At 43.3% G+C, this 19,617-nt stretch overlaps 1 protein-coding gene across 1 annotated transcript in view; it reads right to left on the minus strand.

Annotated features, from left to right (window-relative positions):
• The window catches only part of LOC124015544 (protein FAM171A2-like), an 83,366-nt gene that overhangs the window by 42,204 nt on the left and 21,545 nt on the right, over positions 1 to 19,617 (minus strand). Inside the window, exon 3 of the mRNA XM_046330824.1 lies at positions 15,494 to 15,586. Coding sequence (XP_046186780.1) covers positions 15,494 to 15,586 — 93 coding nt within the window. The remainder of the gene's footprint in view (positions 1 to 15,493; positions 15,587 to 19,617) is intronic.

Consider the following 19,617-nt stretch of genomic DNA (forward strand, 5'->3'; position numbering starts at 1 on the left):
TTGTTGCGGCCAGAGAGTGTGGCTTTCCACTCGCAACCTTCCTCTTACGACAGCTTCTCGTAAGTTGACTCCGCGGTTCATTGGTCCGTTCCGTGTCTCCCAGGTCGTCAATCCTGTCGCTGTGCGACTGCTTCTTCCGCGACATCTTCGTCGCGTCCATCCTGTCTTCCATGTCTCCTGTGTTAAGCCCTTTCTTCGCACCCCCGTTCGTCTTCCCTCCCCCCTCCCGTCCTTGTCGAGAGCGCACCTATTTACAAGGTACATAAGATCATGGACATGCGTTCTCGGGGACGGGGTCACCAATACTTAGTGGATTGGGAGGGTTACGGTCCTGAGGAGAGGAGTTGGGTTCCGTCTCGGGACGTGCTGGACCGTTCACTCATCGATGATTTCCTCCGTTGCCGCCAGGATTCCTCCTCGAGTGCGCCAGGAGGCGCTCGGTGAGTGGGGGTACTGTCATGTTTGTCATTTATTATCATGTCTTGTCCCTGTGCTCCCCATTCTATTCGTTTCCCTCTGCTGGTCTTATTAGGTTCTTTCCCTCTTTCTATCCCTCTCTCTCCCCCTCCCTCTCTCACTCTCTCGCTCTCTCTTCTCTCTATCGTTCCGTTCCTGCTCCCAGCTGTTCCTATTCCCCTAATCATCATTTAGTCTTCCCACACCTGTTCCCGATCCTTTCCCCTGATTAGAGTCCCTATTTCTTCCTTTGTGTTCCGTTCCTGTCCTGTCGGTTCCTTGTTTAGAATTCACCGTGCTGTGATTGTGTATCGCCCTGTCCTGTCGTGTTTTTGCCTTCATCAGATGCTGCGTGTGAGCAGGTGTCTCTGTCAGCTACGGCCTGCGCCTACCCGGCGACCTGCAGTCTGTGGCCGCTTCTCCTGTTATTCCCTCTACAGACTAGAGGATTTCTGTTATTCCCTGTTTGGACATTTCCTGTTAAGGATTCAGGATTTGTCGTTTTCTGTTTGGACTTGAATAAACTCTGTTTCTGTTAAGTCGCTTTTGTGTCCTCTTTCACCCGCATGACAGTAAATCTTGATTGAGCTGTAAACGGCTGATTTTTTTATGGAATAGGTACATAGGCGTACAGAGGCCCATTATCAGCAAACATCACTCTTGTGTTCCAATGGCACGTTGTGTTAGCTAATCCAAGTTTATCATTTCAAAAGGATTTAATGATTATTAGAAAATTACAGGCTCAAAATGGCCAGAAACAAAGAAATTTCTTCTGAAAATCGTCAGAATATTCTTGTTCTGAGAAATGAAGGCTATTCAATGCGAGAAATGGCCAAGAAACTGAATATCTCGTACAAGCTGTGTACTACTCCCTTCACAGAACAGCGCAAACTGGCCCTAACCAGAATAGAAAGAGGAGTGGGAGAACCCGGTGCACAACTGAATAAGAGTGTCTAGTTTGAGAAACAGACACCTCACAAGTCCAAAACTGTCAGCTTCATTAAATAGTACCCGCAAAACACCAGTCTCAACGTCAACAGTGAAGAGCCGACTCCGGGATGCTGGCCTTCTAGGCAGAATTCCTCTGTCCAGTGTCTGTGTTCTTTTGCCCATCTTAATCATTTCTAACTTTTCAACGGTAGTGAATATACAGATTAAATCGGAAGTTTACATACACCTTAGCCAAATACATTTAAACTAAGTTTTACACAATTCCTGACATTTAATCCTTGCAAAAATTCCCTGTTATAGGTTAGGGTCACCACTTTATTTTTTTAGAATGTGAAATGTCAAAATAATAGTAGAAAGAATAATTTATTTCAGCTATTATTTCTTTAATCACATTCCCAGTGGGTCAGAAGTTAACATGCACTCAATTAGTATTTGGTAGCATTGCCTTGAATTGTTTAACTTGGATCAAACATTTCAGATAGCCTTCCACAAGCTTCCCAAAATAAATTGGGTGAATTTTGGCCAATTCATTCTGAAAGAGCTGGTGTAACTGAACCAGATTTGTAGGCCTTCTTGCTCGCACACCCTTTTTCAGTTCTGCCCACAAATTATTCATATGATTGAGGTCAGGGTTTTGTGATGGCCACTCCAATAAGCCATTTTTCCACAACTTTGGAAGTATGCTTGGGGTCATTGTCCATTTGGAAGACCAATTTGCGACCAAGCTTTAATTTCCTGGCTGATGTCTTGAGATGTTGCTTCAAAAAGTGCACCAGTCCCTCCTGCAGCAAAGAACCCCACAACATTATGCTGGCACCCCTGTGCTTCACGGTTGGGATGGTGTTCTTCTGCTTGCAAGCCTCCCCCTTTTTCCTGCAAACGTAATGATGGTCAGTGTGGTCAAACAGTTCTATTTTTGTTTCATCAGACCAGAGGACATTTCTCCAAAAAGTACAATCTTTGTCCCCATGTGCAGTTGCAAACCGTAGTCTGGCTTTTTTAATGACAGTTTTGGAACAGTGGCTTCTTCCTTGCTGAGTGGCCTTTCAGGTTATGTCGATATAGGACTTGTTTTACTGTGGATATAGATACTTATGTACCTGTTTCCTCCAGCATCTTCACCAGTTCCTTTGCTGTTGTTATGGGATTGATTTGCACTTCTCACACCAAGGTACGTTCATCTCTAGGAGACAGAACGCGTCTCCTTGCTTAGGGGTATGACGGCTGTGTGGTCCCATGGTGTTTATACTTGCGTACTATTGTTTGTACAGATGAACGCGGTACCTTCCGGCGTTTAGAAATTGCTCCCGAGGATGAACCAGACTTGTGGAGGTCTACAATCTTTCTGAGGTCTTGGCTGATTTCTTTTGATTTTCCCATGATGTCAATCAAAGAGGCACTGAGTTTGAAGGTAGGCCTTGAAATACATCCACAGGTACACCTCCAATTGACTCAAATGATGTCAATTAGCCTATCAGAAGCTTCTAAAGCCATGACATAATTTTGTGTAATTTGTCAAGCTGTTTAAAGGCACAGTCAACTTAGTTTATGTAAACTTTTGACCCACTGGAAAACTGATGCAGTGAATTATATGTGAAATAATCTGTCTGTAAACAATTGTTGAAAAAATTACTTGTGTCATGCACAAAGTAGATGTCCTAACCGACTTGCCAAAACTATAGTTTGTTTACAAGAAATTTGTGGAGTGGTTGAAAACGTGTTTTAATGACTCCAACCTAAGTGTATGTAAACTTCCGACTTCAACTGTACAGTCGTGGCCAAAAGTTTTGAGAAAGACACAAATATTAATGTTCACAAAGTCAGCTGCCTCAGTTCATATGATGGCAATTTAAATACACCACAGAACGTTATGAAGAGTGATCAGATGAATTGCAATTAATTGCAAGTCCCTCTTTGCCATGCAAATGAACTGAATCCCCCCAAAACATGTCCACTGCATTTCAGCCCTGCCACAAAAGGACCAGCCGTCATCATGTCATTGATTCTCATGTTAACACAGGTGTGAGTGTTGACGAGGACAAGGCTGGAAATCACTCTGTCATGCTGATTGAGTTCGAATAACAGACTGGAAGCTTCAAAAGGAAGGTGGTGCTTGGAATCATTGTTCTTCCACTGTCAACCATGATTACCTGCAAGGAAACACGTGCCGTCATCATTGCTTTGCACCAAAAGGGCTTCACAGACAAGGATATTGCTGCCAGTAAGATTGCATCTAAAACAACCATTTATCGGATCATCAAGAACTTCAAAGAGAGCGGTTCAAATGTTGTGAAGAAGGCTTCAGGGTGCCCAAGAAAGTCCAGCAAGTGCCAGGACCATCTCCTAAAGTTGATTCGGCTGCGGAATGGCAGCAGGCAGGTGTGACATCTGCACACACAGTGAGGCGAAGACTTTTGGAGGATGGCCTGGTGTCAAGAAGGGCAGCAAAGAAACCACTTCTCTCCAGGAAAAACATCAGGGACAGACTGATATTCTGCAAAAGGTACAGGGATTGGACTGCTGAGGACTGGGGTAAAGTCATTTTCTCTGATGAATCCCCTTTCCGATTGTTTGGGGCATCCGGAAAAAAAGCTTGTCCGGAGAAGACAAGGTGAGTGCTACCATCAGTCCTGTGTCATGCCAGCAGTAAAGCATCCTGAGACCATTCATGTGTGGGGTTGCTTCTCAGCCAAGGGAGCGGGCTCACTCACAATTTTGCCTAAGAACACAGCCATGAATAAAGAATGGTACCAACACATCCTCTGAGAGCAACTTCTCCCAACCATCCAGGAACAGTTTGGTGACAAACAATGCCTTTTCCAGCATGATGGAGCACCTTGCCAAAAGGCAAAAGTGATAACTAAGTGGCTCAGGGAACAAAACATCAATATTTTGGGTCCATGGCCAGGAAACTCCCCAGACCTTAATCCCATTGAGAATTTGTGGTTAATCCTCAAGAGGAGGGTGGACAAACAAAACCCCACAAATTCTGACAAGCTCCAAGCGTTGATTATGCAGGAATGGGCTGCCATCAGTCAGGATGTGGCCCAGAAGTTAATTGATAGCATGCCAGGGCGGATTGCAGAGGTCTTGAAAAACTCTTTGCATCAACTTCATGTAATTATCAATAAAAGCCTTGACACTTATGAAATGCTTGTAATTATACTGCAGTATTCCATAGAAACATACAACAATAATATCACACTGAAGCAGCAAACTTTGTGGAACTTAATATTTGTGTCATTCTCAAATCTTTTGGCCACGACTGTATAGACTCAATAAAAATATAAACGCAACATGTAAAGTGCTGGTCCCATGTTTCGTGAGCTGAAATAAAATATCCCAAAAATGTTCCATACGCATGACAATGCATGCCCCTTACCTCATCCAGAAACAAAGACAGGGCTTCGCACTAAATTGGTGCTGCTGAATAATTGTGCTATACGCCACAGAACTAATCAACATATAAAGTGGCTTGATGCTGGGACATGGCTTGGCTTAGAGACAGCGGAATGAGATAGGACAAGTGTGCTTTTTGTGAACGCTCTGTACCCTTTGTTCCCTTGTTTCCATACCAACGGACAAGGCCCAGGTGTTCAGTCCGACATCACAGAGAAACAACAGAAACAATGGAGGGGGCAGAGCATATGGAGGGAGGCATGATGGGAGAGCGTGACCATTGAGTGTAGCCACTAAAGAGCAGCATATGCCAGAGGCGGAGGCTGCTGTAAATAATGTTATGTGTGTGTGTGTGTTGTAAAGGCTTGACATTTGAGTTAGAAGTGCAGCTGGGATGCGATGATTGAATCACAGCATGATTCATGTTAGCTAGGTTGCAGTCACTTACTGCTGACACTGTATGTGTTTCCCCATTTTTTGAGACAACCAATTGACTTCCCTGGAGGTTTTTCTGTAGCTGTGGACACATCAGGCTCAATGCCATAGCTGAGAAATAACCTTGTCGATATCCCTGCTATGGTCTCTATCACGAAGCACACAGATAAGACACACAACCAGATGAGTAAAGGTTAAGACACACTTCTAGGGCCTATGACTGGCTAACAACCACTCATAGCAAAGTACCTTCAGAGCCTGAATATGCCTTCACCAAAGGACTGTCGAGGGGATAACTACGCCTCCCGTGTAGCTCCAATTAATTGTGTGTAACACTGATTCATCCCCAGTAACGCATTAGTATGATGTCTGAGCCAAGAGACTTAACACACGCTATGCAACACAAAATATCCTTTTAGGGAGTTTTATTCCTCTGCTGGTAGGGTGACTACAGCTCAAGCTCATTACCATAACGCACAATGCGCAAAAATATTCCTAAAAATATTTAACCTCCACACATTAACAAGTAAAATAGCTCAAATGAAAGATAAACAAGTTGTTTATCTAGCCAGCAAGTCAGATTTCTAAAATGTTTTACGGCGAAAACATAGCACATATTTATGTCAAACCACCACCGCAGACATAGTTCATTAGCATAGCCAAGTAGGAAAAAATATGCAATCAACAAACGCAGGATTAAAATAAAAATAATTTCACTAACCTTTTGAAATCTTCATCAGATGACAGTAATATAACATGTTACACAGTACATTCATTTTTTTCCAATAATATGCTATATATATCCATAAATCTCTGTTTACAATGATGCATCGTTCAAAAAATGCTACCCAAATGTCCTGAGAAATAGCCCCGGCAGATAACGTCAGCTAACAAGGAATACACATCATAAACTTTGACTAAATATGCATGTTTTACATATGTATAGCATGATACACTTCTTCTAAATGCAATTGCATTGTTACATTTAATTTTAACGTTACATTTTGCGTTCACTAGACTATAATATGGAGTCGGCGCTCCCACAGTAGCATAATGACTCCTCTATCTTGGAGTCGACAGAAACCCAAAATTAATACATTAAATATTCCCTTACCTTTGTTGTTCTTCCATCAAACGACCTGTAAGGGATTATACTCACCAAATTAGCGTTCAGTTTTCAAGTCTGCGTCTTTCGGTTCTCAAAATAGCCTGATTTTGGTAAAAATGTAGTCAAAATTGAAGTGGTTGCGCACCAAAACTTCGAAAGTATATATAATATGTCGAGTAAACTTGTCAAACTATGTTCATAATTAAGCTTTAACATGTTATAAAGGTCTACAGCAATTGTGAGGACTAAGCGAAACACACACGTCTTTTAATCGATCCTGAGGGAAAGAGAGAAAATCTACAGAGCGCGCTTTCAGGGCACTGTTTTTTTGGCGTGACCGAGACCTTTCGGCACGCTCAACGTCTCGTAAGCGCGCGATTCACACACTGACAAGCCCCATAGAAGGCAGCCTTCACGCTGAACACGTAGAAACTGTTCCCAGAGTGGTAGCCTTTTGGGAAGTGCGTTAAATATGACGTCAAAGCAGAGGCAACTTTTTCCATTACAAGAGAGATTTTGGGAGAATGCATGCCCTGACACTTCTGTTTTACATAGAGACAAAATTTAAATGGATTTAGAATTGTTAGAGTGTTTTCTATTCGATAATATTTTTAATATGCAAATATTAGCAACTTTTGAAAAAAATGTATCCTGTTTTATATGGGTACCCAAATCCTCCAGAAGGGGCAGTAAACCGTGGTATCCTGAACAGGATATAGGAGAGTCAACTCAAACATGGCCTGTTTCAGTAGCTTTGTTCTGAACCCACATGACAATGGGGGGGATTCTGAGGGAAAGAGAAATGTAGGCTTTATGGGCACGCATAGAGTGAGTGTTATTTTTTATTTTATTTCACCTTTATTTAACCAGTTAGGCCAGTTGAGAACAAGTTCTCATTTACAACTGCGACCTGGCCAAGATAAAGCAAAGCGACAAAAAGCAACGTCTCAAATCAAATCAAATCAAATTTTATTTGTCACATACACATGGTTAGCAGATGTTAATGCGAGTGTAGCGAAATGCTTGTGCTTCTAGTTCCGACAATGCAGTAATAACCAACAAGTAATCTAACTAACAATTCCAAAACTACTATCTTATACACAGTGTAAGGGGATAAAGAATATGTACATAAGGATATATGAATGAGTGATGGTACAGAGCAGCATAGGCTGTAGATGGTATCGAGTACAGTATATACATATGAGATGAGTATGTAAACAAAGTGGCATAGTTAAAGTGGCTAGTGATACATGTATTACATAAGGATGCAGTCGATGATATAGAGTACAGTATATACGTATGCATATGAGATGAATAATGTAGGGTAAGTAACATTATATAAGGTAGCATTGTTTAAAGTGGCTAGTGATATATTTACATCATTTCCCATCAATTCCCATTATTAAAGTGGCTGGAGTTGAGTCAGTGTCAGTGTGTTGGCAGCAGCCACTCAATGTTAGTGGTGGCTGTTTAACAGTCTGATGGCCTTGAGATAGAAGCTGTTTTTCAGTCTCTCGGTCCCAGCTTTGATGCACCTGTACTGACCTCGCCTTCTGGATGATAGCGGGGTGAACAGGCAGTGGCTCGGGTGGTTGTTGTCCTTGATGATCTTTATGGCCTTCTTGTAACATCGGGTGGTGTAGGTGTCCTGGAGGGCAGGTAGTTTGCCCCCAGTGATGCGTTGTGCAGACCTCACTACCCTCTGGAGAGCCTTACGGTTGAGGGCGGAGCAGTTGCCGTACCAGGCGTACCAGGCGGTGATACAGCCTGGTTTGTGAGTACTTTTGGTGACAAGCCGAATTTCTTCAGCCTCCTGAAGCCTTCTTCAGCCTCACGATGCTGTCTGTGTGTGTGGACCAATTCAGTTTGTCTGTGATGTGTATGCCGAGGAACTTAAAACTTGCTACCCTCTCCACTACTGTTCCATCAATGTGGATAGGGAGGTGTTCCCTCTGCTGTTTCCTGAAGTCCACAATCATCTCCTTAGTTTTGTTGACGTTGAGTGTGAGGTTATTTTCCTGAAACCACACTCCGAGGGCCCTCACCTCCTCCCTGTAGGCTGTCTCGTCGTTGTTGGTAATCAAGCCTACCACTGTTGTGTCGTCCGCAAACTTGATGATTGAGTTGGTGGGTGAACAGGGAGTACAGGAGAGGGCTCAGAACGCACCCTTGTGGGGCCCCAGTGTTGAGGATCAGCGGGGAGGAGATATATATATAAAAAAATATATATGCCATTTAGCAGACGCTTTTATCCAAAGCGACTTACAGTCATGTGTGCATACATTCTACGTATGGGTGGTCCCGGGGATCGAACCCACTACCCTGGCGTTACAAGCGCCATGCTCTACCAACTGAGCTACAGAAGGACCGAGATGTTGGAGATGTTGTTGCCTACCCTCACCACCTGGGGGCGGCCCGTCAGGAAGTCCAGTACCCAGTTGCACAGGGCGGTCTCGAGCTTGATGACGAGCATGGAGGGTACTATGGTGTTGAATGCCAAGCTGTAGTCGATGAACAGCATTCTCACATAGGTATTCCTCTTTTCCAGATGGGTTAGGGCAGTGTGCAGTGTGGTTGAGATTGCATCGTCTGTGGACCTATTTGGGTGGTAAGCAAATTGGAGTGGGTCTAGGGTGTCAGGTAGGGTGGAGGTGATATGGTCCTTGACTAGTCTCTCAAAGCACTTCATGATGACGGAAGTGAGTGCTACGGGGCGGTAGTCGTTTAGCTCAGTTACCTTAGCTTTCTTGGGAACAGGAACAATGGTAGCCCTCTTGAAGCATGTGGGAACAGCAGACTGGTATAGGGATTGATTGAATATGTCCGTAAACACACCGGCCAGCTGGTCTGCGCATGCTCTGAGGGCGCGGCTGGGGATGCCGTCTGGGCCTGCAGCCTTGCGAGGGTTAACACGTTTAAATGTCTTACTCACCTCGGCTGCAGTGAAGGAGAGACCGCATGTTTTCGTTGCAGGCCGTGTCAGTGGCACTGTATTGTCCTCGAAGCGGGCAAAAAAGTTATTTAGTCTGCCTGGGAGCAAGACATCCTGGTCCGTGACGGGGCTGGATTTCTTCCTGTAGTCTGTGATTGACTGTAGACCCTGCCACATGCCTCTTGTGTCTGAGCCGTTGAATTGAGATTCTACTTTGTCTCTGTACTGACGCTTAGCTTGTTTGATAGCCTTGTGGACGGAATAGCTGCACTGTTTGTATTCCGTCATGTTACCAGACACCTTGCCCTGATTAAAAGCAGTGGTTCGCGCTTTCAGTTTCACGCGAATGCTGCCATCAATCCACGGTTTCTGGTTAGGGAATGTTTTAATCGTTGCTATGGGAACGACATCTTCAACGCACGTTCTAATGAACTCGCACACCGAATCAGCGTATTCGTCAATATTGTTAACCTGTTGCTCCTACCCCCTACTTTTTCGAACATTCTGTTAAAAATCGCGCAACATTTCAGCGCCCTGCTGCTCATGCCAGGAATATAGTATAAGCCCGTCACTGAAAATGGAAATAAATATCCATGCGCCACTTCCAGGAATTGTTCAAGAAGAACCGAATTAAATGAGGCCGAGGTTGCAGTACCTACAACTTCCACACGATGTCTAGAGTCTTGACATTTGCTTCGCCTCTGATTCTTGGTCAAACCGAATCAAGGGAACCGATTCCCTCCGGTCTCCGACCGGATGTTTTGGTGTAGAAATATCCGGAATTTTTTTCCAGACGGACACCTATAGAATTTACATCGCCTCCTGATGAATTTGATCGCTTATTAACGTGTACTAATACCTAAAGTTGCATTACAAAAGTATTTCGAAGTGTTTTGTGAAAGTTTATCGTCAACTTTTTTAATTTAAAAAAATGTCGTTACGTTATGAAACGCTATTTTTTTCCGTTTATCACACAGTCTTCATAGATCGATATCTAGGCTATATATGGACCGATTTAATCGAAAAAAAGACCCAATAGTGATTATGGGACATCTAGGAGTGCCATCAAAGAAGATGGTCAAAGGTAATGAATGTTTTATATTTTATTTTTGTGGTTTGTGTAGCGACGACTATGCTAATTATTTTGTTTTACGTCCCCTGCGGGTCTTTTGGGGTGTTACATGCTATCTGATAATAGCTTCTCATGCTTTCGCCGAAAAGCATTTAAAAAATCTGACTTGTTGCCTGGATTCACAACGAGTGTAGCTTTAATTCAATACCCTGCATGTGTATTTTAATGAACGTTTGAGTTTTAACTAATACTATTAGCATTTAGCGTAGCGCATTTGCATTTCCAGATCTCTAGATGGGACGCCTGCATGCCAGGTAGGAGCAAGAGGTTAACTGACGCAATACGAAACATATCCCAGTCCACGTGATGGACGTCACAGAGTTACACATGGGATAAACAAAAGTACAGTCAATAACACAATCAAAAAATCTTTACACAGTGTGTGCAAATGGAGTAAGGAGGTAAAGGCAATAAATATGCCATAGTAGTGAAGTAATTACAATTTAGCAAATTAACATTGGATTGATAGATGTGCAGATGATGATGTGCAAGAAGAAATAATGGTGTGCAAAAGAGCAAAAAAGTAAAGTAAATAAAAACAATATGGGGATGAAGTAGGTAGTTGGATGGGCTATTTACAGATGGGCTATGTACAACTGCAGCGATCGGTAAGCTGCGCAGATAGCTGATGCTTAAAGTTTGTGAGGGAGATGTAAGTCTCCAACATCAGCGATTTTTGCAATTCGTTCCAGTCATTAACAGCAGAGAACTGGAAGGAAAGGCAGCCAAAGTAGGAATTGGCTTTGAGGATGACCAGTGAGATATACCAGCTGGGGCGCGTCCTATGGATGGGTGTTGTTATGGTGACCAGTGAGCTGAGATAAGGGATAGCATTACCTAGCAAAGACTTATAGTTGACCTGGAGCCAGTGGGTCTGAAGACGAGTATGTAGCGAGGGCCAGCCGATGAGAGCATAACAAAACGGATGGCTCTGTGATAGACTGCATCCAGTTTGCTGAGTAGAGTGTTGGAGGCTATTTTGTAAATGACATCGCCGAAGTCGAGGATCGGTAGGATAGTCAGTTTTACGAGGGTATCTTAATATGAGTCTGGAAGGAGAGTTTACAGTCTAGCCAGACACCTAGGTATTTGTATTTGTAGTCCACATATTCTAAGTCAGAACCGTCCAGAGTAGTGATGCTAGTCGGGCAGGCGGGTGCGGGCAGTGATCGGTTGAAGAGTGTTTAAGAGCCGTTGGAGGCCACGGAAGGAGTGTTGTATGACATTGAAGCTTGATAACACAGTGTCCAAAGAAGGGCCAGATGTATACAGAATGGTGTCGTCTGCGTAGAGGTGAATGTGGTTGGTGGATGTGTTATGTGGTTAACGTATATTGAATCATCTTTAAAGACAATGTAACAAAAGAGGTAAACATATCAAGGTTGTACAATGATGCCTTTATTGCAGGCTGTCCTTGAATGATATCCAGTAGCTGCTACTACGTGTGCAATGACGTTTCAACCATAATGTCATTAACACAGAGTGGAATAACAATTAAACAGGCTACAATGTTGACCAAATACCTAACATACCTTGTGATTACAGAGCTTAATTACACCAATCATGTGCTGCATGCTTTCAAGTACACAGTACACAGCCACACTAACAATCCCATTCTACCAAAGACAGCATTTTGGGTGTTGTCAAACACAGCTTGAAAAGCTCCTCTCCCCCCTCATTGGCATTCCTCCACCTTTTCAAAACTCTTTCGTTTCTTGCCGCCGGTTGTCTCCATGGTGACCAGCCTTAGCACTGAGAGCTGCACTTTCAGATGGCCTCTCATCAGTTCCAATCCATCAGCACAGGGATCTACTGTCTTTCTTCTCCCTGTTACTAGGGCCCTCGCTGTGGTACACTGCCGTGCTTCGTCCTTCTGAGCGACTCGGCTCTACCGCTTAGAGAGACAGCAGAGAAAACGTGCTGAACTGCTGCTTAACTGACTGAGCGAGAATACTCTGGAGGCATTGAGAGAGAGCGCGAGAGAGTGAGAGAGAGTGTATGTGTAAGTGTGTACGTGTAAGTGTGTCAGCAAAACGACCACATCCTCCATTCATGTCCCCCTATAAAAGTTGCCAGATGCTCCAACGGGTAACTAACAAGAGAGTTGTGTGACTGTATCTCACCCTGATATAATTAAGTAGTATTCCAACCTGACTAACTAACTAAGAACACAGGGGTTGCTGGTCATTGGAGCCGGTTTGGTATTTTTTTGCATTTTATTAGTATCTCCAATAGCTTTCGCGAAAGCAGCAGCAACTATTCCTAGGGTCCACACAAAACACACAACACGAAACATAATACAGAACATTAAGAGAGAAAAACAGCTCAAGGACAATAACTACATAAATAAATAAAAAATGGCATACATAGCCTACATATCAATACATACAGGACACAAAAATATCTAGGTGAAATAGGGGAGAGGCGTTGTGCCGTGAGGTTTTGCTTTATCTGGTTTTTGAAACCAGCTTGGCTGTTCCTTTCAGCAAAATGAGACGAGAAGGGAGTTTTATCTGGATTTGGCGGGGGCATGTCTGGTGGGGTAAGTTTGTACAACAGTTGTACATACAACTACCTCAGGTAGACCCAAATCAATTGAACAAGTAAAGGATGCCTCCCCTTGCCACATAAATACCCAACACACTACTAAAACCCCACAGGGGGGGGGGCAGTAATATGTAGTCAATTATGTCATGAAAGGCCCTCTTGACAGAGGGAAGAGCAGAGGAAGAGAGAAAGCTGTCTGGGGCATAATTAAAGGGAACAGACAGGGCTCTCATTGAGGCTGTTCATGGGATCATTAAGGAGATAAGAGAAAACTGCTGGGTCAGGGGCCCTGGGCATGACAGTTCAGAGGGGGGGGAGAGCGAGAGAGAGGAGGTTGGGGAGGTATGGAGATTCAGTTGATAGACAGTAGAGAGAATGTGTGTTGTGTGGGTCTGAGACAGAGAGCAAGAGAGAAAGGAAGAGAGAGAGATAAATAGAGAGTGCATGAACTACAGAGAAAGTGTGAGCGTGTCACGTGTACAGCTTTCCTGAGGGGGCCTTGGTTGGAGCGGATTACATCATTCTGGCTCCCCCATTGGACTGGAAAGGTGACAGGACGTTGAGGGATGACGCCATGATTGTATATTTAATTCACTCGGCTGTGGCACCACGTACAGCACTGTACTGTCGGCGTAAGCAGAGAAACTGACAGAGATGAAGAGAATGAGGTTGAAGGGCGAGAAGACAGGGAGGTGTACACTGATTATTACTAACACCTCATATTGAATATTTAAGAGGAATATAGAGGTAAAGACAGAACATTATTTTCTGAAATTATCGGGTATTGTTCCTACCCAGCATTACCCAAAACACATCCCCCACATCCCCATGATTGTTTCCCTAGCCACTGTGCATCTGCCTCTGCATTGCTTGCTCTTTTTGGGTTGAGTCTGGGCATCTGTAAAGCACTAGATGACAACTGCTGATGTAAAAAGGGCTTTAAAAATACACATGATTGAATTAGATATTCACCCCCAGAGGCAATCATTAAACTGAGACTTATCTATCACATCCCATGATGTGGACTATAACAACACAACAATAGTACGCACTGGTGCCACTGTGAAAGCAATTATTAAAATCATACGGAAATATGACTGGTGAATCTACAGGTCTTTCTTTAATTGAGGTCATAGAGATGAACAAAGCAGGCACTTTACACCCAGCCCATTCCTAAACAGGTGTAAATCCTGGAAGACATTTATAGCCTGTTTGGTTTGCCTAGAAATGCCTTGAGGCAGATACAGTGTTGTATCTAGGTCGATTTAATTTGGGTGCTTCGTCTTCTGTATTGCTGGTTTATTGGCCCTATCAATAATGTGGAAAGCTGTGTATTTTATTGGATTTGAGTAATAAACACACACACACACACAAAAGCATGAATGCATGTACAGACACACCATCCACACAGGCAGGCACGCACGCACGCAAGCACACACGCACGCACACACGCACGCACGCACACACACACACACACACACACGACTAAGAGCTGCGATTACCTGATTTGGCAATAAAAGCATGTTTCTCTTTTGCTGTAGTTTAGCGGCCGGGTGATGTACTAGTGATGAAACTGGCTTTGAACACAGAGAGGCTTGCGTTGTTAGAGGACAGCAAGCTCCATTTGTTCTGCCACTTACTCTTCAGCTCCACTATACGCGTGTTGCTGTTGCATTTTACCTGCTACACAGAGCTTTGTTTTGAGAGTGGAGAGGAGCAGAGGGGGAGAGCATCTCTATTCTATTTTGCCTACTGTTGATTGTGCATGAATACAATAGCTTTGGTCCAGTTTCTCACGGGTACTCATTAAATCTACAATATGTAACTTTTTGGGCGACCTGACCAAATTCTCAAGAGTTATAGATCGGTCATTCTCTTTGAAAACAAGTCTAAGAAGTGGTAGATCTGCTCTACAGTATGTGCTCTATTTCTATGCTTCCCATTCTTAAGTTTTGTTTTTGCGTCTTTTACTTTCGGTTTTGTATGCCAAGCTTCAAAAAGCTGAAAATGCAATATTTTGAGTTATTGAAAATATATTTCACAACAGTTTAGATGGTACAATGATTCTCTGGGCTTGTTTTGTCACATAAACTGAAGTCTAGCAACCAGGAAATGGCGGAGTGATTTCTGCATAATGCACTTTTAAATTGTTGCTAGTGGTTGTCCTGAACCTAGCTAGACATTGAACATTTTACCTTGCCGATCTTTGAACTTGAACGCGGTCATTGGACGTGACGCAACGTGAAAGCAACACGGGCAGTGAAGCAGCTTTCATTGATTTCAAAGGAAGCATTTCCTCAGCGGTTGATGGCTGATTGCAATGCCGGACACCCGATGGCCATAGTAGGGCCATAATACAGTATCTGTTCTGTCTGTGCACTGAACTTAATACTATGCTTTATGTGTTATACGGGGGGCCGTGAAACAAACCCACAATCCCGGTGCTGCAAGTGCCATGCTCTACCAACTGAGCCATACAGAACCACATACAGGACCAGGCAGGTACAGGTAGGTATAGTATGTAGAGACTCACCTGGGGATCCCAGCAGGATCTGGACTACATCATCATACAGGATCAGGGTCGCAGGCCGCTGGGGGAGCAAGTAGAGGCTGACTGAAGCATACACTGAGAGAAAGAGAGAGAGAGAGAGAGAGAGAGAGAGAGAGAGAGAGAAGAGAGAGAGAGAGAGAGAGAAGATAAGAGAGAGAGAGAGAGAGAGAGAGAGAGAGAGAGAGAGAGAGAGAGAGAGAGAGAGAGAGAGAGAGAGAGAGAGAGAGAGAGAGAGAGGAAAAAGGAGAGAGGAAGGAAAAGTGAGGTGGAAAAGGGAAAGAGAGAGGAGAAAGTGAGAAACAAAACCAACATGAGTTAGTTTTGACAGATCAGTCATCAATCAGACAGACACCTGTCTCTGTTGACTGCTGTTCTATGGTCCTCACCCCCCCCAGTCATAACAAAACAATGTTTATCAAACCCAGAGCGACAGTCATGACCTACATTTCTCCCTTCACAAAGTGTTTCCAGCTATGCAGCAAGACAACACTGCACCTGGCGTGGGGTTAAATAAAATGCAAATTGTTTACTTAAAAATCATACAATGTGATTTTCTGGATTTTTGTTTTAGATTCTGTCTCTCACAGTTGAAGTGTACCTATGATAACAATTACAGACCTCTACATGCTTTGTAAGTAGGAAAACCTGCAAAATCCGCAGTGTATCAAATACTTGTTCTCCCCACTGTGTAAGTCTGTGTGCATAAGGCAGCAGCAGAGACATCATGTACTCAAGGACTCAAAACATTTTTCATGCTTTTTGTGAATTTTGTTATTGCACAGATCCTCAATGTAAAACCAAGTGCACACTCATCTGCATTGGTCAATTGGTATACAGTTGTCATTTGCTTGATGCATTCTGCAAGAGCTAAAAATACAATAATTCAAATGATCATGGTTTATTTTATTTTATTGGATGCACAATATGTCTACAGCTTGGAAAGATATAGACTGTGTCCTGTACGTTAAAGGGAACGCTTTGTGTGCAGATGTCTGTATTGCAGTCACTGTGGTTTAGAAAGAAAGTCGATGCAGCATGCAGTTTACACCGTTCCCTGCAGCTTGAATTATTAGGCTGTATGAGTATGCCCTTTGAGTGGGTGGATGCTTTCCAACAGCTAGTAGCTACTGTTAGAGCGAGCCGGGCAGGTTACGCCACCCCAGGTTCACAGTTGCTGCTTCAACTGAGAGAACTGGGACATTCACCCCTTTCTCTCACGCACACACAGACACGCACGCACACAGATTGCAAACGGACACACGCACACCACACACACACACTCAGAGATCACACACGCACACACACAGATCCCAAAGTGCTTAATATTCTCCACCGTGGGAAGCAGAAAAAAAGGAAAGGTGACTGCTTGTCAGAGCAGAGCATATACAGCATTGGGCCTGAGGCACAGATGGGGGGAGAGACAAGAGCCAGAGCCAGAAAAGACTGACAGGGGATAAAAGAAACGGGTGCATTTGACACAGGGGAGAAGGAAAGGGGGGTGGGGAGGAAAGACAGATGGAGATGGAAAAGTGAGAGAGAGCGAGAATCCACATTAGGGGACAGAGAGTGAACATTACAATAAAACAATGCTAAAATGCCTCCGGGACATCAGTTGTATCATCCATCCTTCCAGGATGTGTCCAGTTCAGGTTTGGCCCCCTGACTTCAGCTGAGTCGATCAGAGCTGTAAGCAAGAGGCACCTCGTCTCGTTGCACAATAAAACATACAGTGTGCCTTGCGAAAGTATTCACCACCCTTGGCATTTTTCCTATTTTGTTGCCTTACAACCTGAAATTAAAATAGATTTTTGGGGGGTTTGTATCACTCGATTTACACAACATGCCTACCATTTTGAAGATGCAAAATATGTTTTATTGTGAAACAAACAAGAAATAAGACACAAAAACAGAAAACTTGAGCGTGCATAACTATTCAACCCCCCAAAGTCAATACTTGGTAGACCACCTTTTGCAGCAATTACAGCTGAAAGTCTCTTGGGATATGCCTCTATACGCTTGGCACATCTAGCCACTGGGATTTTTGCTCATTCTTCAAGGCAAAACTCCTCCAGCTCCTTCAAATTGGATGGGTTCCTGCTGGTGTACTGCCTTCTTTAAGTCATACCACAGATTCTCAATTGGATTGAGGTCTGGGCTTTGACTAAGCCATTCCAAGACATTTAAATGTTTCCCCTTAAACCACTTGCGTGTTGCTTTAGCAGTATGCTTAGGACCATTGTCCTGCTGGAAGGTGAACCTCCATCCCAGTCTCAAATCTCTGGAAGACTGAAACAGGTTTCCCTCAAGAATTTCTCTGTATTTAGCGTCATCCATCATTCCTTAAATTCTTAAAGAATTTAATTTAATAAAGTTTCCCAGTCCCTACCGATGAAAACATCCCCACAGCATGATGCTGCTATCAACATGCTTCACTGTGGGGATTGTGTTCTTGGGGTGATGAGAGGTGTTGGGTTTGTGCCAGACATCGCGTTTTCCTTGATGGCCAAAAAGCTCAATTTTACAATTTTAGTCAAGAGTACCTTCTTCCATATGCCTTTTGGCGAACACCAAACATGTTTGCTTTTTTTTAAGCAATGGCTTTTTTTCTGGCCACTCTTCTATAAAACCCAGCTCTGTGGAGTGTATGGTTTAAAGTGGTCCTGTGGACAGATACTCCAATCTCCGCTGTGGAGCTTTTCAGCTCCTTAAGGGTTATCTTTGGTCTCTTTGTTGACTCTCTGATTAACTTCTTGGATATAGGGGGCAATATTTTAATTTTGGATGAAAAACGTTCCCGTTTTAAACAAGATATTTTGTCACTAAAAGATGCTCGACTATGCATATAATTGACAGCTTTTGAAAGAAAACACTCTGATGTTTCCAAAACTGCAAAGATATTGTCTGTGAGTGCCACAGAACTGATGTTACAGAAAAAAACCAGAAAAAAATCCAATCAGGAAGTACCGCATTTTGTAAAACCGCCTCATGCCAATGACTCCTTATATGGCTGTGAATGGGCCACGAATGAGCTTAGGCTTTCTGTTGCTTCCCCAAGGTGTCGACAGAATTGTGATGTATTTGTAGGCATATCATTGGAAGATTGACCATAAGAGACCAGGTGGTCGCTTGGTGTCCTCCGTCGCAATTATTCCGTATTCTCCAGCTGCAGTATTTTTCCGTTTGCTTCTGATGAGAAGTCAACTGCCACCACTGATAGATTATCGAATAGATATGTGAAAAACACCTTGAGGATTGATTCTAAACAACGTTTGCCATGTTTCTGTCGATATTATGGAGCTAATTTGGAGAAAAAAAATTGGCGTTGTAAGTGACTGTATTTTCCGGTCTTTTTCTTAGCCAAACGTGATGAACAAAACGGAGCTATTTCGTCTACACAAATAATATTTTTGGAAAAAATTAACATTTGCTATCTAACTAAGAGTCTCGTCATTGAAAACATCCGAAGTTCTTCAAAGGTAAATGATTTTATTTGAATGATTTTCTTGTCTTTGTGAAAATGTTCCCTGCTGAATGCTAGGCTTAATGCTATGCTAGGCTATCAATATTCTTACACAAATGCTTGTGTAGCTTTGGTTGAAAAGCATATTGGGACTGGGACTTGCATGACAACCACAGATTATGGAAGGGCTGGAGGGGATGGCCTAGCCGGGCTGTTTCTCTTAGACCGATGGTAATAAAATATGCAAGGAGATAGTCAGTGATGAACAGAACACTACTGACAGAGACTGTTGAAGAGACATCTCTCAAAGGGGGAAGGCTTCTTGGGTTTGAAAGCATAAGGGATAAAGGATGCAGGGCCGACCCACATCCTCTCTCAGATTGTTGAGTCATGGTTATAGTACATTAACAGTTTACACATAGTTATTGTTTAACTTGTGTTTTAAACATATATGGTCGTTATTGTGATAGGGACAAAACGGCTGTATATCTCCAGCTTGGTCCCAGATACGTTTGTATCTGTCTTGCCAAATCCTACCCTATGATAACGATCATATGAGTTGACTATATAAACAGATCTGGGATCAGGCTAGCATCTCTTTTCAGATTTCTGCAATATCATAATGGCTTAAAAAGTGTCTATAAAA

The sequence above is a fragment of the Oncorhynchus gorbuscha genome, linkage group LG26 (genome assembly GCF_021184085.1).
Source record: "Oncorhynchus gorbuscha isolate QuinsamMale2020 ecotype Even-year linkage group LG26, OgorEven_v1.0, whole genome shotgun sequence".
NCBI lineage: Eukaryota > Metazoa > Chordata > Actinopteri > Salmoniformes > Salmonidae > Oncorhynchus > Oncorhynchus gorbuscha.